General features: G+C 42.6%; 1 protein-coding gene across 3 annotated transcripts in view; it reads right to left on the minus strand.

Moving 5' to 3' along the window:
- Window positions 1-2,111: 2,111 nt before the first annotated feature.
- Window positions 2,112-23,226, minus strand: part of LOC139577577 (transmembrane 4 L6 family member 1-like) — a 33,558-nt gene continuing 12,443 nt past the window's right edge. The window contains exons 1-5 of one of the 3 annotated variants that reach the window (XM_071404687.1): window positions 15,771-17,512; window positions 5,230-5,802; window positions 4,295-4,366; window positions 3,547-3,689; window positions 2,112-3,225 (exon numbers count right to left, since the gene is read on the minus strand). In XM_071404687.1, coding sequence (XP_071260788.1) covers window positions 3,027-3,225; window positions 3,547-3,689; window positions 4,295-4,366; window positions 5,230-5,406 — 591 coding nt within the window. In that variant the 5' untranslated portion in view covers window positions 5,407-5,802; window positions 15,771-17,512 and the 3' untranslated portion in view covers window positions 2,112-3,026. Of the gene's footprint in view, window positions 3,226-3,546; window positions 3,690-4,294; window positions 4,367-5,229; window positions 5,803-15,770; window positions 17,755-18,161; window positions 18,247-18,451; window positions 18,623-19,365; window positions 19,523-23,226 lie in introns of those variants that run through there. The other 2 variants (XM_071404685.1, XM_071404686.1) reach the window with 2 other exon arrangements.

Raw genomic sequence — 23,226 nt, forward strand, 5'->3', positions numbered from 1 at the left:
TGTTTTACCATTAGATTTGATGGGTATTATGACTCATACTGTTGTACTCAGTTGTTGTCTATATTATCTGTGGGGTTTAGTTAATGGGTAGATAACAATACAAATAATTTTGATATTGTTTGTAATTATTTTACCCTATTTTCTTCTAACATGAAATCCAAATCTGGTTGACTGACATGCTTCCCAGCCTCCAATAGATAAAAGGTTCCTAGTAGCTAGTGTTTGTGTTCTAAGTTTGATAATTCTACCATAAAATGCACAATTATTTATCTATCTGCTGGACTACACGGGCAATTCTGTGTTCAAATAATTCCTTACACATTCGTGTTATAATTTCCCAAAACATGACAGGTAAATTAGAGCTGTACTTAATTACTCACTCATCTTCCTTCAGCGTTTTGATGAGGATTGTTTTCCCCAGCTGGACCATAATCCCACTGGATCTCCTTAATTCCAATGAAATATTCCTGTGTGATACAGGACACAGTAGTGGCACACCCCAGTAGAAGGAACAGGATCGCTGGAGAGCTGCCATTTTGGCACAGTCAGTCAGAAAACTTTTGGACAGACACACAGCCTATAGATACTGGGGTGATGGGTCCACACAGCCAATCACAGACAGGAAGTGTGACCTCATTGACTTTCATGCAAACACAAAGTGAGACCCCCACACACAAACATCCACAGACCTCTGACCTTTGACCTGGGGATAAAGTCATTACCTATTTACCCCAAACGTTATGTAGTAACATTGTCTATTTTGCTGCTGCACGCACGCACGCACACACACACACACACACACACACACACACACACACACACACACACACACACACACACACACACACACACACACACACACACACACACACACACAGGCCACCGTGTACATCATTCTACCCTTTGTTACTTTGTCTAACCATATCCACAAAGGAAGCTTTATTGTTATCCCACTCCTCTTCAATGGCTGTGCAAAGTTGCTGGATATTGGCAGGAACTGGAACACGGTGTCGTACACATCGATCCAGAGCATGCTAAACATGCTCAATGGGTAACATGTCTGGTGAGTATGCAGGCCATGGAAGAACTGGGACATTTTCATCTTCCAGGAGTTGTGTACAGATCCTTGCGACATACGGTTATCATGCTGAAACATGAGGCGATGACGGTGGATGAATGGCATGACAATGGGCCTCGGGATCTCGTCACGGTATCTCTGTGCATTCAAATTTCCATTGATAAAATACAATTGTGTTCGTTGTCAATGTTATGCCTTCCCATACCATAACCCCACCGCCACCATGAGGCACACTGTTCAAAATGTTGCCATCAGCTAACCACTCAACACCAAACACTCAGTTTGCCATCTGCCTCGGTACAATTGAAACCAGGATTCTTCTGTGAAGAGCCATTCTCAAACATGCCAGTGGCCATCGAAGGTGAGCATTTGCCCACTGAAGTCGGTTACAACGCCGAACTGCAGTCAGGTCAAGACCCTGGAGAGGACGACGAGCAAGCAGAAGAGCTTCCCTGAGACGTTTCTGACAGTTTGTGCAGAAATGGTTCAGTTGTGCAAACCCACAGTTTCATCAGCTGTCCGGGAGGCTGGTCTCAGACAATCCCGCAGGTGAAGAAGCCGGATGTGGAGGTCCTGGGCTGGCCTCGTTACACCTGGTCTGCGATTGTGAGGCCAGTTGGACTTACTGTCAAATGCTATAAAACAACGTTGGAGGTGGCTTATGGTAGAGAAATTAACATTCAGTTCTCTGGCAACAGCTCTGGTGGACATTTCTGCAGTCAGCATGCCAATTGCACTCTCCCTAAAACCTTGAGACATCTCTGGCATTGTGTTGTGTAACAAAACTGCACAATTTAGAGTGGCATTTTATTGTCCAAAGCACAAGATGCACCTGTGTAATGATCATGCTGTTTAATTATCTTCTTGATGTGCCACACTTGTCAGGTTGATGGATTGTCTTGGCAAAGGAGAAATGCTGATTAACATAGATGAAAACAAATTTGTTGCCAAAATCTGAGATAAATAAGCTTTTTGTGCATATGGAACATTTCTGGGATCTTTTATTTCAGCTCATGAAACATGGGACCAACACTTTACATGTTGCGTTTTTATTTTTGTTCAGTATATTTAGGTTTTCAATAAACATTAGAGACAAAATATAATTGACATGTTTTCAACAATCTAAGCCAACCCTGTTTGTTTTGCCCCATAGTTGCGCACGTGTCAGTTTTGTTGCTAACCAACCCGTTAACCCGTATCAAAGTATACAGCGTTGACAAATGTATGTTTACAAAAAATTATAATCATTACAATTAAAATGGAAAATACGTATTTATTTAAGGCAGCACAAACACTAAAATATATGACAAATGCACTAAATATATAAAATGGCCTTAACAATTTAGCATCTGCGAAACATCAATTTTCAGAAAATGAAAACAGTAATACAAAAGACAAAACTCTCATACAAAAAAATATATACTTTTGTGCTTTAGTAAAATGTAGACTTAAGACATAAAAAATACTACAGTTCCGGTCTGTATTATACACACATTCATTCAGTGTATTTCTAATACAGTGCTTTGAAATGAATACTATAAATTAACTGAACTTTCAGACAGGTATCTCTCCCTCATACAGGGATGAGACAGCATTCGCTTATTAATCACACTTTCTGATTAGAAACTGGCCCAGGGACTATGTAGGATACGAGGAGAGGAAGTTGGACTATTGAGATGCGCCCCCAGGAGTGTTTGGAAAGCAATGTTAAACAGATGGCATTGTACACGCTCCTGGCGTGTATCGTATGTGTGTGCATGTGTCTTATGTGTCATATCATGTGTATGCACATCAATCTTATGTTATATGCATGCGTGTGTATGTATAATTTACATGCGTGTGTGTCAAATTTTGTGTGTGTGTGCAGGTGTGTGTGTGTGTGTGTGTGTGTGTGTGTGTGTGTGTGTCTGTCTCTGCGTGTGTGTGTGTGTCTCATCTATGTGTGTGTTTAGGCATTGAGGGTGTAGTCCTGCTTGTAGCAGCAGGGTCTGCAGACAGCTGTCACCAGCCCATTGATGACCTGCAGGACACATATGATGAACTCCAGCCCACTGAGGCCCAGCAGGATGGACATCAGGGTCACGTTCCACTCTACAACGCTGACAGGCTGCAGGCACTTAGACCACGTGTCCTTCTCCATTAGGTACCTGTGGACAGACACAGAAAGAGGGAAATTCAATTAAAGTTGTGTATATTGCCGTCTGTATTGCAGTTTGATATTAAATAGGGTTAAGAAGCTGTGACTCACTCGACAGGAGGTTATTTCATAACGCACACACACACACAATAGGTAATGGACAGACACACACACAACAGAAAATTAACTCCAAATCAAAAACAGAACAACACAGACACACACACTCACAGAGGATTTGTTTCCAATGCATTTTGGCACCTAAAAGAAACCTACATAGCTAGAATATTTCCAGAACAATTAGCATTTCCTGTGAGAAGAGGGTGAAACTAACCTTCCTCCCTCATTGGCGAAGGGATAAGACCATCCCAGAGCAGTGAAGCACTGAGGTCCCTCCAACATGGCCATGGCTGAGATGATGAAACAGTATCCCGAGCCGGCCAGACCCACTAGAGCTGCCATTACCGACCCACACATCTATATAATACACATACTGTACATTAGTATATAAATATACACACACACAAACTCTCTATCCTTAAAAAAAAAACTCTCACACACACACGGTTCAAGCCTGCCTGTTAATCCCAGATCAACAGCATAACAATCCCCCTGGGAGTAGTGTGTGGTTGTGTGAGGAGAAATGTTGGCTTATCACTGTTACAAACCGGTTTATACACAGATAAGGTTCAGCTCCTCTCCCTGGCCCAGACGCTTTGTACTCCCTGATGGTGAAGCCTCCTTCACATATCCTTCACATAGTGTACCCCCTAATAGTGTTACAATGGCCCCTTTGTATGATTAGCTAGGCATAGCCTACCTTTCATGAGTCTTAGCTTAGCATAGTCCCTCACAGTGTTAGAATAGTCCTTTGTACCATCTGTACTTTTATTAATAGGATCAAAGCCTTGTGTAACAAACCAAATAACATCCACTAACCTACTTTGACGGTTTACAACAAAAACAAACAAAAAAACCTGAGCTGAAGAACACATCAAGGCGGACCCTTCACCGTTGCTTTTTGCACAGTAATAGAATCACTGGCTGAAATCACAATAAGTAACCAAAGCATCAGTCCTCACCATGAAGCTTTCATTCCAACAGCAGCCTGTACACTTCCCCAGGCTGATGAAGACTCCAGCAGGCAGGAACATCTACAGAGACACACAATTCGGGAGATCTCAGGGTCTGTCACAGTATGACATTTCAGTGTATACCATCTATATAAAACAATATCCTCGAGACTGCTATGTGTTGATTTTAATCACATTGAGTGCATCTAAAGTGTCAGTCTTGCCCAGTATCTCACTGTGAAATGTGGACCACAATGTAAATAAGCCTACAGGCTTTATCGTGTTTTTATCTTCAATAATTTGTTGTGTGTGCGATGTTAAATGCGAACATTTAATTATCTAATCAATCCAATCAATCAAGAGCTCTGTGGTTGTAGCACTGTACTGTACAACCATCGCTGAATAACAAAAATATGGTCCGTAGAGCATTTTCATAAAATGGTGGCTAATTCCTACAATGGGTTTCTGGAAAAATCCTCCAAAAGAAGAAAGTAAAACTCCTGGGGTAGCATGTCGGAGGAAGAGCTAACAACCATTTTCCTTTGTCTCCTATAGTATCTCCACAGTAAGGAAAACAGCCATGAGGCAAGTCCCCATTATCCGAAAGGTAAACACACACACACATACAGGATACAGATTAGCCACACACTCAAACTGCCCTCTTACAAAAACAGCACAAGATAAATTCATTGTCAGTGTTTGCACCTGTGTCAGATTATACCACCTGTTATTATCAGAAAGGAAATACAAGACCAAAAGAATATATATACACAAGACTAACTGTTACAAGACCAACTGGTTTGACCCTGAAAGTTCTCTTTATATTTATATTTTAATCTACCATTCATTCCCTGAACAGCCTGTAAATCTGACCCATAAACCATCAACTCGATAATACTACTGTAGCCTGTGTAGTAACAATAGAGTAACATATAGCTACTCACCAACACACCTCCCCCTCCGATTCCCATCATGAACCAGATCAGCCTGGACAGTCTCTCCTGTTGGACATACTGGATCTCTCCTCCAGGGAAGAACAGAAGGATGTTGGCCATGATACAGCACACAGCCAGGGGCAGAAGGGCAAAGCCCAGCGACCGCGCAAAACCTATGGAGCACATCTGCCCTACCACACAGGATGAGGAGGAATGGAGAGAAGTAGAGGTGTGGAGCACCAGAGAGGAGTGGAGCGGTATCACCAGGGGGAGAGGAATGGAGAGTAACAATGGAGAGAGAGAGAGAAAGAGAGAGAGAGATATGAAGGTCTGGGGTCTGTTCACAGCTTTAATCAAGGAAGGAAACTGAATGGTTTACCTAGTGTGTAGGGTTTTAGCTAAACCCTCCACCTCCTGCCAGTCACAGTGAGGCTGATCACGCAACCAGTTCCGTTTTACGACGAGGGGCTGAGTGGAGGGGTTTCCACAGGAAGAGTGAGAGGTGAGTGTCTTGAGCCCTAACCAATCCCTCAGGGCCTGCAAGTGATTCAGCCAGAAAAACGGTGACAAATCCCTCAGGAACTGGGAGGGGTGATGAGAGAGAGGGGGAGAAAGAAAGAGAGAGTGGGGAGGGACAGAAAGAGAGGGTGCGAGTAAGAAAGACAGACACATACACATAGTGATAGAGAGTATGTGTGTCTATTTTCCACACCCACCCCAATCTGAGAGGCAGAGGTAGTTGGGCTGGGCAGCTGGGCCCCAGACTGCATTCAAAACCTGCTACTTCAGAGACAAAAGAGTCTCTTTCCATGTTTTGTGAAAAATCTGCACAAAAATGTTCTGGATTAGGCTGCACTCAACATCCACCCTTCCTTATGAGCCTACTCCCCTACGGCAGGGGCAGCAAACAACCTGGCAACGTTAACCAACAAGTCAACTGACCATCACAAAGAATATACAGTGCATTCAGACCCCTTGACTTTTACCACATTTTGTTACATTACAGCCTTATTCTAAAATGGATCAAATCAAATCAAATCTACATCAATGTACTACACACAATACCCCATAATGACAATGTGAAACAGTTTTTTAGAAATGTTTGCAAATGTATTACACATTAACAACAGAAAAAAACGTATCTACAAAAGTATTCAGACCCGTTCATATGAGACTTGAAATTGAGCTCAGGTGCATCCTGTTTCCATTGATCATCCTTGAGATGTTTATACAACTTGGTTAGAGTCCACCTGTGGTAAATTCAATTGATTGGACATGATTTGGAAAGGCACAAACCTGTCTATATATAAGGTCCCACAGTTGACAGTGTATGTCAGAGCAAAAACCAAACCATGGTTTGGTCAAAGGAATTGTCCGTAGAGCTCGGACACAGGATTGTGTTGAGGCACAGATATGGGGAAGGGTACCAAAACATTTCTGCAGCATTGAAGGTCCCCAAAAACAAAGTGGCCTCCATCATTCTTAGATGGAAGAAGTTTGAAACCACCAAGACTCTTCCTAGAGCTGGCCGCCCGGCCAAACTGAGCAATCAGGGGAGAAGTGCCTTGGTCAGGGAGGTGACCAAAAACCCAATGGTAACTCTGACTCAGTTCCAGAGTTCCTCTGTGGAGATGGGAGAACCTTCCAGAAGGACAACCATCTCTGCAGCACTCGACCAATTAGGCCTTTATGGTAGATCGGCCAGACGGAAGCCACTCCTCAGAAAAAGGCACATGACAACCTGCTTGGAGTTTGCCAAAAGGCACCTAAAGGACTCTCAGACCATGAGAAACAAGATTCCCTGTGCAAAAATTTATAGAACCCTGATTTTGCTTTGTCATTATGGGGTATTGTGTTTAGATTCATGAGGGGGGGGGACTAAATGTGGAAAAAGTCAAGGGTTCTGAATACTTTCCGAATGCACTGTATGACCAGTATACGAAGGTATGACAAGAGTATTTGTTAGTGTGTCAAATAAGACTTGGGTTTTATTTTTGTAAAAGCAGATAGTTCTAACCCTACACAGACATTTTAAACCAAAAACCATTCCTCCAAATCAGACCCATGGCAGATGTTGTGCGTTATTAGGTTGTGACGTTGAGTTTATTGGCAGGTGTGGTCTACCTGAGCCATCAATTCTCTCCTACTAGCAGTGACTTTGCTGATAACTACTTTGAGGGAAAATGTGCTTGCTATGACTGTGATATGCGGTGGTCTCAACTAGCTATTTTAAAATGAACGCACTAAGTCGCTCTGGATAAGAGCGTCTGCTAAATTACTAAAATGTAAATGTAAAATATCAACAGAAGAGACAAGAATATACTAACCCATCCTCACAGACCTACAGTAACACAGAAACAGTCTATCTGGAAGATCATTCATTTTACTCAGTCACAACCTCATTCTTGGGTGAAATAAATTATGATTGTGAAATGCAGGCCTCAGACAATCTTTATTTGTATTTTTTTTTAAATGTCATTCAATTATAAAGACCAAAAAATCATATATATATATAATAATAATATAAAGATAACAAGATAACATACATTATATACAAATAATAAAACCAAATCAAATACCAAGTAGCAGCAGGTACAATTATCAGCAGGAAATGCAGTTAATGTACAGTTAGCATTATAAATTGGAGACAAATAGCAGCAGATACAATATCAGAATACAGTTACATTTTCAGAGATTGTAGGATCAACTAGTACAATTATTGTTATTTTGTCATTTCTTTCCCTTTCCCTCTCTTTCTATGAAACAAGGATACCTTTTAAAAGTTTTTCCAATAAAGGACAGTAAGGAGACCATACTTTCAAGAATGTGGGACCGCGACTCTGTCAGTCCATTGTCAACTTCTTTTAACCACAATTGAAAAGCAGGTGGGTTTTCATTTTCCAACACACAAAAATACATTTCTTTGCAAAGTATGAAATAGTTATCAGCAATCTTGTCTTGTCTGAGTCAAGCATAATATTTGGCATGTGATTAAGGAGGTAGAGGCTTGGGGATTGTACAAATTATGGAAAATTATAATTAATAATTTTCCTGCCTCATGATGCCATCTATTTTGTGAAGTGCACCAGTCCCTCCTGCAGCAAAGCACCCCCACAACATGATGCTGCCACCCCCGTGCTTCACGGGTTGGGATGGTGTTCTTCAGCTTGCAAGCCTCCCCCTTTTTCCTCCAAGCATAACGATGGTCATCATGGCCAAACAGTTCTATTTTTGTTTCATCAAACCAGAGGACATTTCTCAAAAAAGTACGATCTTTGTCCCCATGTGCAGTTTCAGTTTCTTTTTTATGGCGGTTTTGGAGCAGTGGCTTCTTCCTTGCTGAGCGGCCTTTCAGGTTATGTCGATATAGGACTCGTTTTACTGTGGATATAGATACTTTTGTACCTGTTCCCTCCAACATCTTCGCAAGGTACTTTGCTGTTGTTCTGGGATTGATTTGCACTTTTTGCACCAAAGTACGTTCATCTTTAAGAGACAGAATGCGTCTCCTTCCTGAGCGGTATGACGGCTGCGTGGTCCAATGGTGTTTATACTTGCATACTATTGTTTGTACAGATGAACATGGTACATTCAGGCGTTTGGAAATTGCTCCCAAGGATGAAATAGACTTGTGGAGGTCTACAATTTTTTTTCTGAGGTCTTGGCTGATTTCTTTTGATTTTCCCATGATGTCAAGCAAAGAGGCACTGAGTTTGAAGGTAGGCCTTGAAATACATCCACAGGTACACCTCCAATTGACTCAAATTATGTCAATTAGCCTATCAGAAGCTTCTAAAGCCATGACATCATTTTCTGGAATTTTCCAAGCTGTTTAAAGCCACAGTCAACTTAGTGTATGTAAGCTTCTAACCCACTGGAATTGTTATACAGTGAATTATAAGTGAAATAATCAGTGTGTCATGCAACTTGTGTCATGCACAAAGTAGATGTCCTAACAGCCTATAGGGAGGTCAGTGACCCGGCCATGTGGTGCCAGGATAACAACCTCTCCCTCAACGTGATCAAGACAAAGGAGATGATTGTGGACTACAGGAAAAGGACGACCGAGCACGCCCCCATTCTCATCGACAGGGCTGTAGTGGAGCATGTTGAGAGCATATCATGGTCCAAACACACCAAGAGAGTCGTGAAGAGGGCTCGACAAAGCCTTTTCTCCTCAGGAGACTGAAAAGTTTTGGCATGGGTTCTCAGATCCGTAAAAAGTTCTACAGCTGCACCATCGAGAGCATCCTGAAGGCTGCATCACTGCCTGGTATGGCAACTGCTTGGCCTCCGACCGCAAGGCACTACAGAGAGTAGTGCGTACGGCCCAGTACATCACTGGGTCCAAGCTTCCTGACATCCAGGACCCCTATACCAGGCGGTGCCAGAGGAAAGCCCTAAAAATTGTCAAAGACTCCAGCCACCCTCGTCATAGACTGTTCTCTCTGCTACCGCACGTCAAGTGGTACCGGAGCACCAAGTCTCGGTCCAAAAGGCTTCTTAACAGCTTCTACCCACAAGCCATAAGACTCCTGAACAGCTAATTAAATGGCTACCCAGACTTTTTGCATTGCCCCCCCCCCCCCCCCCCTATTTTATGCTACTGCTACTCTGTTTATTATCTATGCATAGTCACTTTAACTCTACCTACATAGATACATATTACATAGTACCCCCTGTATATAGCCTCGCTACTGTTATGTTACTGCTGCTCTTTAATTATGTTTTATTTTTTAGGTCTACACCTTGTGTAAAATTTGATTTGATAATAACCCAAACCCAATATATAGGTCAATGGGTCTTAAGAGTAACCATGTTATGTGTTTACTAGCTAAGGACTGTACAATAGGCCTACTACACGCATGTTGTAATGAGCGAGGCAGGAATGCATTAGAATGGAAAGAACATGTGTTATGTAGTCTAGTGATCCTGGATTAACCCCAACCAGCCCTAATCTGACATAACAAATGTTAGCTGGACTCGCTAACGAGCCACAACTGTAATTAGTGAAAACAGTGTTTGGTTTGCATGCTTTTCTCCCACAGGAATACAGTGTTTCATTCTTTAATTAGCTGACTAACATATTATAGGGGATTTGAGGCTGTGTACCAGGGGAAGCCTGTTGTAAGGCGATAAAACAGAGGACAAAATACAATCCACTGACTGAGGGCCACAGGCTTGAGATGTTGGGTTGTTGTTGATGTGGTGGGGATTCTATGGGCGTAGATTCACTGCTCATGGATGCACTCATGCAAGAAAACCAAATGATAATCAATGAAACTAGTCTTGTACTGTCTCTACACAATAATGACATTGTGTGTGTGTGTGTGTGTGTGTGTGTGTGTGTGTGTGTGTGTGTGTGTGTGTGTGTGTGTGTGTGTGTGTGTGTGTGTGTGTGTGTGTGTGTGTGTGTGTGTGTGTGTGTGTGTGTTTAATATACCACAGAGAGTTAAACACAGGTAGCATTTCACACATAGCCTTGGCATTTGTTCCTCTTTTCTGTGGTTCGGGGTAATATTAAGGCGTGTACCCGTCTCTAAAAATAGACAGAGATAAAACACACAGGGTTGTTCCGCGCCCACCCTACTGCACTTCTGTATAGTCTGCCTGCTTAATGAGTCCTGCCTGTTGAATGAGTTTGTTACTCTATCTTGTTATGATACTTTCCTCACAGAATTATTGGGTCACTGACATTTCTATTAAATCAATTCAGGAAAGGAATAGAAATTCTAACTCAAGTATGAGAAAAGAATCCTCATTTTGATTTGAAATGGAATTGGGCCCCAACCCTGGGCTATAATAACAGCCAAAGCCTGAGCATTCAGTAGCGAGTGCAAGGAGCATTGAGCCCCTTATGGGTTTGACTGAGGGGAATCGTACAATAATCACAATCAAACAATCATACAATAATAGAAAGACCTGTGGTGTTGACCTTGTTAATGCTGACAGAGAAGAGCTCCAACTTCTTAATCATAGCCTCAACTTTGTCCCGCACATTGAATATATTTGCAGAGAGTCCCTGTAATCCTAGAATCAGATCATTCAGGCGAGAAAAAACATCCCCAAGATAGGATAGTCTCCTTGTCATGGCTTTGGCGCCATCAGTACAGATACCAACATGAGCAGCAGCTACATTTGGCTACATACGGACCGTTAGTGGAATTCCCACGAGAGAGTAACGGTTAATGTGAATGGATGTTAATTATTTGACTAGGCTACCTGTATTTGACAGTGTGTTGTTATTTTAACACTAGAACACTAGATGGTTTAATTTTATTTTTGGCAGTGAAAAAAAACTCTTTTTTATATTCATAGAGCGTCTAGTTTGAGAAACAGACACCTCACAAGTCCTCAACTGGCAGCTTCACTAAATAGTACCCGCAAAACACCGGTCTCAATGTCAACAGTGAAGAGGCGACTCCGGGATGCTGGTCTTCTAGGCAGAGTTGCAAAGAAAAAGCCATATCTCAGACTGGCCAATAAAAATAAAAGAAGGGCAAAAGAACACAGAAACTGGACAGAGGAACTGTTTTGCTGGTACTATTTAATGAAGCTGCCAGTTGAGGACTTGTGAGGCGTCTGTTTCTCAGGCTAGACACTCTAATGTACTTGTCCTCTTACTCAGTTGTGCACCGGGGCCTCCAACTCCTCTTTCTATTCTGGTTAGCGCCAGTTTGCGCTGTTCTGTGAAGGGAGTAGTATACAGCATTGTAAGAGATCTTCAGTTTCTTTGGAATATCTCGCATGGAATAGCCATCATTTCCCAGAACAAGAATAGACTGACGAGTTTCAGAAGAAAGGACTTTGTTTCTGGACATCTTGCGCCTGTTATCGAACCCACAAATGCTGATGCTCCAGATACTCAACAAGTCTAAAGAAGGCCAGTTTTATTGCTTCTTTAATCAGAACAACAGTTTTCAGCTGTGCTAACATAAATGCAAAAGGGTTTTCTAATGATCATTTAGCCTTGTAAAATGCTAAACTTGGATTAGCTAACACAACGTGCCATTGATGGTTGCTGATAATGGGCCTCTGTAAGCCTATGTAGACATTCCATAAAAAATCTGCTGTTTCCAGCTACAATAGTAATTTGAAATCAAATCAAATTTTATTTGTCACATACACATGGTTAGCAGATGTTAATGTGAGTGTAGTGAAATGCTTGTGCTTCTAGTTCCGACCATGCAGTAATATCTAACAAGTAATCTAACAATTTCACAACAACTACCTTATACACACAAGTGTAAAGGAATGAATAAGAATATGTACATAAAAATATATGGATGGGCGAACGGCATAGGCAAGATGCAGTAGATGGTATAGAGTACAGTATATACATATGAGATGAGTAGTGTAGGGTATGTAAACATTATATAAAGTGGCATAGTTTAAAGTGACTAGTGATACATTTATTACATCCAATGTTTAATTATTAAAGTGGCTAGAGATTGAGTCAGTATGTTGGCAGCAGCCACTCAATGTTAGTGATGGCTGTTTAACAGTCTGATGGCCTTGAAATAAAATATGTTTTTCAGTCTCTCGGTCCCAGCTTTGATGCACCTGTACTGACCTCGCCTTCTGGATGATAGCGGGGTGAACAGGCAGTGGCTCGGGTGGTTGTTGTCCTTGATGATCTGTTTGGCCTTCCTGTGACATCGGGTGGTGTAGGTGTCCTGGAGAGCAGGTAGTTTGCCCCCGGTGATGCGTTGTGCAGACCTCACTACCCTCTGGAGAGCCTTACGGGTGTGGGCGGAGCAGGTGCCGTACCAGGAGGTGATACAGCCCGACAGGATGCTCTCGATTGTGTATCTGTAAAAGTTTGTGAGTGTTTTTGGTGACAAGCCGAATTTCTTCAGCCTCCTGAGGTTGAAGAGGCGCTATTGCACCTTCTTCACCACGCTGTCTGTATGGGTGGACCATTTCAGTTTGTCCTTGATGTGTACGCCGAGGAACTTAAAACTTTCCACCTTCTCCACTACTATCCCGTCAATGTGGATAGGGGGCTGCTCCCTCTGCTGTTTCCTGAAGTCCACGATCATCTCCTTTGTTTTGTTGACGTTGACTGTGAGGTTATTTTCCTGACACCACACTCCGAGGGCCCTCACCTCCTCCCTGTAGGCCGTCTCGTCGTTGTTGGTAATCAAGCCTACCACTGTAGTGTCGTCTGCAAACTTGATGATTGAGTTGGAGGCGTGCATGGCCATGCAGTCATGGGTGAACAGGGAGTACAGGAGAGGGCTGAGACATTAACAATGTCTGCACTGTATTTCTGATCAATTTGATGTTATTTTATTGGACAAAAAAATTGCTTTTCTTTCAAAAACAAGGAAACGTCTGAGTGACCCCAAACTTTTGAACGGTAGTGTATATGAACTAGGCAAAAAAAGTTGACATGTGAAAATATTTGTATGAACATAACAAGATTCAACAACTGAGACATAAACTGAACAAGTTCCACAAACATGTGACTAACTTAAATGGAATAATGTGTCCCTGAACAAAGGGGGGGGGGGTCAAAATCAGAAGTAACAGTCAGTATCTAGTGTGGCCACCAGCTGCATTAAGTACTGCAGTGCATCTCCTCCTCATGGACTGCACCAGATTTGCCTGTTCTTGCTGTGAGATGTTACCCCACTCTTCCACCAAGGCACCTGCAAGTTCCCGGACATTTCTGGGGGGAATGGCCCTAGCCCTCACCCTCCGATCCAATATGTCCCAGATGTGCTCAATGGGATTGAGATCCGGGCTCTTTGCTGGCCATGGCAGAACACTGACATTCCTGTCTTGCAGGAAATCACGCACAGAACGAGCAGTATGGCTGGTGGCATTGTCATGCTGGAGGGTCATGTCAGGATGAGCCTGCAGGAAGGGTCCCATATAAGGGAGGAGGATGTCTTCCCTGTAACGCACAGCGTTGAGATTGCCTGCAATGACAACAAGCTCAGTCCGATGATGCTGTGACACACCGCCCCAGACCATGACGGACCCTCCACCTCCAAATCAATCCCGCTCCAGAGTACAGGCCTCGGTGTAACGCTCATTCCTTCGACGATAAACGTGAATCCTACCATCATCTCTAATGAGACAAAACCGCAACTCTTCAGTGAAGAGCACTTTTTGCCAGGCCTGTCTGGTCCAGCGACGGTGGGTTTGTGCCCATAGGCAACGTTGTTGCCGGTGATGTCTGGTGAGGACCTGCCTTACAACAGGGCAACAAGCCCTCAGTGCAGCCTCTCTCAGCCTATTGCGGACAGTCTGAGCACTGATAGAGGGATTGTGCGTTCCTGGCAGTTTTTGCTGCCATCCTGTATCTACCGGTGTGATGTTCGTATGTACCGATCATGTGCAGGTGTTGTTACACGTGGTCTGCCAATACGAGGACGATCAGCTGTCCGTCCTGTCTCCCTGTAGCACTGTCTTAGGCGTCTCACAGTACGTACATTCCAATTTATTGCCCTGGCCACATCTGCAGTCCTCATGCTTCCTTGCAGCATGCCTAAGGCACGTTCACGCAGATGAGCAAGGATCCTGGGCAACTTTCTTGTTGTGTTTTTCAGAGTCAGTAGAAAGGCCTCTTTAATGTCCTAAGTTTTCATAAGTTTGACCTTAATTGCCTACCGTCTGTAAGTTGTTAGTGTCTTAACGACCGTTCCACACGTGCATGTTCATTAATTGTTCGTTTTATTGAACAAGCATGGGAAACAATGTTTAAACCCTTTACAATGAAGACCTTGAAGTTATTTGGATTTTTACAAATTATCTTTGAAAGACAGGGTCCTGAAAAAAGGACGTTTCTTTTTTCGCAGAGTTTTTCTATATATTTTTAAATGTGAATCACATTTTTGGGGGGCGTACCCCCGACGGCATTGCGCGTACCCAGTTTGGGAATACCTGGTCTAAGCTGTTTATCCCGCTTATAACACAGTTGCCAAATAAAACAATACTATATGCACATATTTACCGGTAGAAATAACATATTTTTTATTTATCTTTTCATTTATATAAGCAAATTCATACTTTCTCATCTTTTGGTTGCTAAAGATGCAACCCAGTCGTTCGTTCAATTAGTTAGATATTTATGGACACCACCTTGTCATTCGTTCTTTATGTTCTGTTGGTATGCTCGCTGGCAAAGTTATTTCCCCTTGCTTTCTAACTAGCCAGCTAGCTACGGCTAAAACAGCCACGACATCTGGGCCAGAATAACAGGAAAGTAACTGTTTTCTATTGACATTAATTTAGATAAATCCATAACAATGAGCTGATGATGCCTGAATATGCCTGGCATAGCTAGAAAAGTTTGCCATCTCATCAGGTCACTCGACACTGTTCATTATGTGAAGACCGCACTGCATATCAAAAACTAGGCAAGAAGCTATCTAAATATTTTGTCTCCCAGCAAACCTGCCAATATGACAACCAAATAAAAACATCAGTTGCTGAAAATAGCTGGTCAAACTAGAAACGTGGGAGGATTTGACAGCATAGCGTCACTTGTGTCATGACTGCAACTGTAGGGACCAGAGAAATTCATGTTCATCACTCACCACGTTAGGTCATCAGATGCTCCAAAAAATATGTCTCTGTAAAAACAAATCAATGCTAGCTAAGGTTGTCCTCGTTGGACCTGTGTTTACAATGTATCCAATTTCGGTTTGTGTGGTTGTTGGTTTAGCTTTCTGTGACTTTGTAGCAAGTACGGTCTGCATATGTAAATGAGGAATTAGGTCTGCAGTTGTAAATGAGAACTTGTTCTCAACTGGCCTACCTGATTAAATAAAGGTGAAAAAAATATATATTAATAAAAAATGTAGGCGCTTATTGCATCATGATTGCAAGGTGTCCCAATATCTTTTCCAACTGTGCCTTTATCTGGTTTTAATGTCCATCCTAGAATGCCCTTCTAGCCAATCAGAAATGAGTATTCAACAACGCTGTGGTATAATATAACATTAACTCCTGAAGAATTATGCATTTCTTGAAGTGAAATTACACAACAAATGTTCATTTTGTCTCAGGAACAGAAGATGAGAAACATGATATCCTTCTTTCAGCATCTCTTTAGAAATGTGAATGCGCGTGTAATGTGTTATCTTTGACACTGTTATGCAAGCAGACAGTATTTGAATCACACCTAAGATGAACTGAAGTCTTATCAGAAACATATTTCGTCATTTTCTCAGCTTTTCATTTTCTCAAAACCGGTCAAACTGATGACATTTTGGACATTTTGCACAGACCAGTCTTTTGGAGTTATTGCGTTTTCTCCACGGTCCCTACACGAAACAAACAACTTTACCGGTGTTAACTAGACTACTAATGTATTCTATCGATTTACAACATTATTCTGGTGAGCACTACTGTATTTAGTCTTCTGGGGCAACAAATAATGACAGAAGAGAAGCTGCATGTATCAAACTATAGTTGACAAACAAATAGCCTACCAAATGTTGGAAATTATAATAAGGCCTACCAAATGTCCAAAATTATAAGCAAAAACAGGCATCTTATCTGGGTTTCTCATAATGTTTATATGATGTTTATATGCGTCAACTCAAAAACAGAATACTTTAGTATCCTGAATAATAACGGGATATTGCTGTGCATATAAACATGGTCAGTGAGTGGACAAGTGTAGTGCACAGTCATACTGTAAATATTCTGTAAGCTCTCTAGCTCCCCCTAGGGAGGGGAGAGGGTCACTAGTACTCTCAGAAAAAAAGGTTCTATCTAGAACCTAAAAGGTTCTCCGGTTGTCCCCATAGGAGAACACGTTGAATGATGGTTCCAAGTCGAACCCTTTTGGTTCCAAGTAGAACCATTTTGGGTTCCATATAGAACCCTTTCCACGGAGGGTTCTACATGGAACACAAAATGATTCTACCTGGAACCAAAAAGGGTTCTCCTATGGGGACAGTCGAAGAACCCTTTTGGAATCCTTTTTACGAAGAATGTAGAGCTGAATGATTATTCAAATTCATATCAAAATCGCAATATTGACATGTGCAATATCCATATTGCAAGAGATCCATATTGCGTGCAATATTTTGAACCGCCACTAAGCTGCGTGTAACATCTGTTTTTATAGTTTACTCTGTTTGATGTCTCTCTCCCAAACAAGATCAATGCTGCTTTCTACTTTGCTTCTTAATATAAATCATTCTATTTCACTGATTCCAAAAGTTCACCCAGATGTTTTGATCTATATCGCAAGCCAAATCGCAATTGCAATATTTGGTTCAAAAAATCGCTATGAGATTTTTTTGCCGATATTGTGCAGCCCTAGTCACTAGTACCCCTGGGCACAACCATCAGCTCTGGGGTCTGATCCTGCCCACAACACCCTAACATTAGGCTCTGCTTCCTGGGTAGACAGGTTCCACCAATCCCCTACTGAGATGACCTGGCCTCGCCCAAACTGACTCCGGTCATGGCCAGTGATAGGCCAGCAAACCACATGGCTACGCTTTTCCAGGTCTTCAGCAACACCCTCGTCGACACCCACCTCCAAATTGACACGCCACTGCTGCGCTGTGAGAGGAGAGGATACAGATAAAGCAGGATTTCCGGTAGGACATGTGGATCCATAACCCCAGAGTTTTTATTATGACAAATATATATAGCATTTTCACACACTTTCCTATCTATGCATTACTAACAACATGTGTGTGCATGTTTCTTAGACTAAATTATGATAGTATTTTTTCCTGATGCAGGCAAAATATTATAGTGTAGTTTACTAAACATGTTAACATAGTCCGTCAGGCAGAAGGTCTGGGCATCGAGGGTGGAGGGGGGTTAGGGTTACTCTACCTGATCTACAGTACAGTAAGCATATTTCTACTGTGGGTTGGCTGATTAACATCAGAGAGAGAGAGAGAGAGAGAGAAAGGAGGGTCATGTGGCCTGGCCTCTAGCCTGGTTCACAGAGAGCTTACCAGCCTTGTCATGCTGCACATACATGCGAGGGGCATCTAGCGCCTCTTGGGGGTTCATCCCAAACTCCAGCATGTTCAGCAACACCTGGATGGAGAGGAGAGAGAGAACACAGGCCACTAAACTAAAGCACCAGGAAAGTGAGAGAGAGTGAGTGAGTGTGAGTGTGTGTGTGTGTGTGTGTGTGTGTGTGTGTGTGTGTGTGTGTGTGTGTGTGTGTGTGTGTGTGTGTGTGTGTGTGTGTGTGTGTGTGTGTGTGTGTGTGTGTGTGTGTGTGTGTGTGTGCGGGCACCTGTATGTGGCCCTGCGGCTGCATAAAGGCTCCCATGACACCGAGGGAGCAGAGTAGGCGTCCAGAGGCGGGGTCGGTCAGCAGGGCCGGGATGATGGTGTGGTACGGTCTCTTCCCCGGGCCTACACAGTTACCATGGCTACGCTCCAGAGAGAAGTGAGCACCTCGGTTCTGATGGGACACAGAGTTCAGATGGAACCAGGAGGAAACAATGAAAGCAATTCAACAGATATATTTCAGTTCCAAACTGTATTCCTACGATAAATATGTAAATATTCCGAACTATGTAAATGTGGCAATATGTCACATTTTGGGCGACCTGATTAAATTCACAGAAATGTGATTTAGAGATCGATCTATCATTCTACTTGAAAGCAAGTCTAAGAAGCGGTGGATCTGTTCTATGTGCGCTATTTCTATGCTTCCCATTCTTAAGTTTTGTTTTTGCGTCTTTTACTTTCAGCTTTGTACACCAGCTACAAACAGCTAAAACAACAATATTTGTGGTTATGTCAAATATACTTCACAGCCGTTTAGATGGTACAATGATTCTCTACACTATACTAACTTATTTTGTCACATAAACTGAAATTAGGCTGGCTTTTCAGAGTTTTAGCAAACAGGAAATGGCGGAGCGATTTCTGCATAGTGCAAATTTAACTGTTTGTGGCAGGACTAGAACAAACTTGAAGCCTAAATATTGACAATAAAAAGTTTCCTGTATCTGTATCGCAGAAGATCCGCCCTATAGCGTGATAGAAATTCAAAGGCAATGTTCCTGAGTTTGCGGAGACTGCATTCACGGGAAAAGCTGCATATTTCGGTTCAATTGGAAATAACCTTTACATTTCAATCGAGGTACGGATTGAATTTAGCGCTTGGTTCCTCAACGACCGAGACAGGCTGCCACTCACTTGCAGGGAGAAGCCACAGCTCTGAGGCACCAGACCAGTTCCGAAGCCCATGTAGTTACTGTTGATGAATGAGCAGGCGTTGCCCTGGCCGTCCACCACCGTGAAATACACCGTGTCACTTCCTGTGGGCACATCACGCTCCGCCATGACGCTGGCCCTGAGGAAAGGGAGAGAGAGAAAGTGAGGGGGGAGGGACAGAGAGAGAAAATGTGTCTTTCTAAGTGGATGTCAACTCCATTGAGTGAGAACAAGCGTTTGTGTTCCTCACTAATTACTTTGGCTACACTGTGCACCCCAGTCCTCAGCAGCCATTGAGAAATGCATGGCCTGTTTATGTGGGAGCTATATATAATACAAATCGAGGTGAGGGTAATGGAAATGCTTTTGGCGGTTGATCTGCTTCTGTTCTGTAGGTGGCACTGTGTGCTCTTTTCAAAGGATGGGTCCCGGTCTCTCCGGGGCCATGGGATCCGGGGGGTCGGGTGCGGTCTGCCGGTCATTGGGATGACAACCCGACTCGGGATGAGGAGGGGTTTTAGCGGGTGGAATAGTGGGGACAAATTGGAGATTTACGTAGTAGCAATGCAAATATCATGGTAAAGCTATATAGACACTCAATCATCATGTTACTTTTTAATGGTACATTTACAAACATATATTTTGATAAATAGAATTGAAAGTTGTGTATCATTATGGTAAGTGGTGAAATAAGTATAGCCAGTTAAAATTGTAATGGCTTAGCAGATAATAAGAAGACGATCAGTATTTACCTGGCTAAAAGAGAAGGAATATAATATCTATTGTTCACAGGAAACTCATTCTACAATTTTAGATGAAGTTTTGTGGAAAAAGGACTTGGGGGCGAAATATATTTTTACCATGGGCAAAGAAATTCAAAAGGGGTAATGATATTAATTAACAGTCATTTTTATTTTTATTATTAACCTATACAGTCCAAATAATTATGATCCATGCTTCTTTGAAAATATAAAAATGTATCAACCATACGAGCAACACAAAACTTTATTATTATGGTGGGAGATTATAATACGGTTTTAAATACCTCTATGGACCGTAAAGGAAATCACACTACAAACTATCACCCTCAGGCAATTAAGGAAATCATGAATGTCATGAATATATTGGAATTAGTCGATATTTGGAGGCTTAAATACCCTGACCTAGTGAGATATACATGGCGGAGGCTTAATCAAGCCAGTCGTCTTGATTACTTTCTTATGTCATTCTCTCTGGCACCAAAAGTTTAAAAAGTGTTGATAGGGGACAGAATGCGGTCGGACCATCACATAATTGGCATATATATTACTCTTACAGAATTTCCACGTGGGCGAGGATATTGGAAATTTTATCAAAGCCTACTGGATGATAATTTGTTTTTAACTAGGACAGAATAATTTATAACTGACTTTTTCCGACATAACACAGGTACAGCAGATCCCCTTATTGTATGGGACACTCTTAAATGTGCCTTTAGAGGGCATGCAATTCAGTACTAATCTATAAAACAAAACCAATTTAGGTCAAAAGAGTCCATATTAATAAAGGAAATTGAAACACTAACAGTACAGATAGATAGCAATAAAAACTGTACCATAGAGGCTCAGAGTAAGTTAGAGGAAAAACAAAAAGAAATGGAGGAACTTATTCAAGAAAGATTCAGTAAAATAAACTAGGCAAAAAAAGAAACGTCCTCTCACTGTCAAATGCGTTTATTTTCAGCAAACTTAACATTTGTAAATATTTGCATGAACATAACAAGATTCAACAACTGAGACATAAACTGAACAAGTTCCACAGACATGTAACTAACATAAATTGAATAATGTGTCCCTGAACAAAAGGGGGGGGGTCAAGATCAAAAGTAACAGTCGGTATCTGGTGTGGCCACCAGCTGCATTAAGTACTGCAGTGCATCTCCTCCTCATGGACTGCACCAGATGTGCCAGTTCTTGCTGTGAGATGTTACCCCACTCTTCCACCAAGGGACCTGCAAGTTCCCGGACATTTCTGGGGGGAATGGCCCTAGTCCTCACCCTCCGATCAAACAGGTCCCAGACGTGCTCAATGGGATTGAGATCCGGGCTCTTTGCTGGCCATGGCAGAACACTGACATTCCTGTCTTGCAGGAAATCACGCACAGAACGAGCAGTATGGCTGGTGGCACTGTCATAATGGAGGGTCATGTCAGGATGAGCCTGCAGGAAGGGTACCACATGAGGGAGGAGGATGTCTTCCCTGTAACGCACAGCGTTGAGATTGCCTGCAATGACAACAAGCTCAGTCCGATGATGCTGTGACACACCGCCCCAGACCATGACGGACCATCCACCTACAAATTGATCCCGCTCCAGAGTACAGGTCTCGGTGTAATGCTCATTCCTTTGGCAATAAACGTGAATCTGACCATCACCCCTGGTGAGACAAAACTGTGACTCGTCAGTGAAGAGCACTTTCTGCCAGTCCTGTCTGGTCCAGCGACGGTGGGTTTGTGCCCATTGGCAACGTCGTTGCCGGTGATGTCTGGTGAGTACCTGCCTTGTAACAGGCCTACAAGCCCTCAGTCCAGCCTCTCTCAGCCTATTGCGGACAGTCTGAGCACTGATGGAGGGATTGTGCATTCCTGGTGTAACTCGGGCAGTTGTTGTTGCCATCCTGTACCTGTCCCGCAGGTGGGATGTTTGGATGTAGTGATCCTGTGCAGGTGTTGTTACACATGGTCTGCCACTGTGAGGACGATCAGCTGTCCATCCTATCTCCCTGTAGCGCTGTCTTAGGGGTCTCACAGTACGGACATTGCAATTTATTGCCCTGGCCACATCTGTAGTCCTCATGCCTCCTTGCAGCATGCCTAAGGCACGTTCACGCAGATGAGCAAGGACCCTGGGCAACTTTCTTTCTGTGTTTTTCAGAGTCAGTAGAAAGGCCTCTTTAGTGTCCTAAGTTGTCATAACTGTGACCTTAATTGCCTACTGTCTGTATGCTGTTAGTGTCTTAACGACCGTTCCACACGTGCATGTTCATTAATTGTTTATGGTTCATTGAACAAGCATGGTAAACAGTGTTTAAACCCTTTACAATGAAGATCTGTGAAGTTATTTGGATTTTTACGAATTATCTTTGAAAGATAGGGTCCTGAAAAAGGGAAATGTCTTTTTTTGCTGAGTTTATATTATAAAAATAATGCGAACTGGATGGCATATGGGGAAAAATGCACCAAAATATTTTTCAGCCTTCAACATTCTTCAAAAATGTACTGAAACTTGTTACAAATGACAGAGTCACTCATGATTCACCAAACAATATTTTGAAATAGGAATTAAAGTACTTTAAGCATATGTTTTCGTTTCAGTCTCCTCCATCTCCAATAACCGAAGCTAATTGTATGGATTTTTTCCTATTAATAATGTAAAACTAACATCTGTACAGAAAGACTCATGTGAAGGCCAAATTACAGAGGAGGAACTTCTTGATGCAATTAAAGCCTTTAAGTCTGGGAAAGCTCCAGGGCTGGATGGCATACCAGAGGATCATAATTAGCATGTTTTAACCACTCCTATATAAATGTGTCACGCCCTGACCTTAGAGAGCCTTTTTATTTCTCTATTTGGTTCGGTCAGGGTGTGATTAGGATGGGCATTCTAGTTTTTCGTATTCTATGTTGGCCTGGTATGGTTCCCTATTAGAGGCAGCTGTCTATCGTTGTCTCTGATTGGGGGTCATATTTAGGCAGCCTTTTCCCACCTGTTGTTGGTGGGATCTTGTTTTTGTGTCTCCAGTGCGCCTCCACAGCCCGGTGCGTTCTGTGCCAGCTTCTCGCACTAGTCGTGCTAAAATGGGTAT

This window comes from Salvelinus alpinus, chromosome 6, assembly GCF_045679555.1.
Source record: "Salvelinus alpinus chromosome 6, SLU_Salpinus.1, whole genome shotgun sequence".
Taxonomy (NCBI): Eukaryota; Metazoa; Chordata; class Actinopteri; order Salmoniformes; family Salmonidae; genus Salvelinus; species Salvelinus alpinus.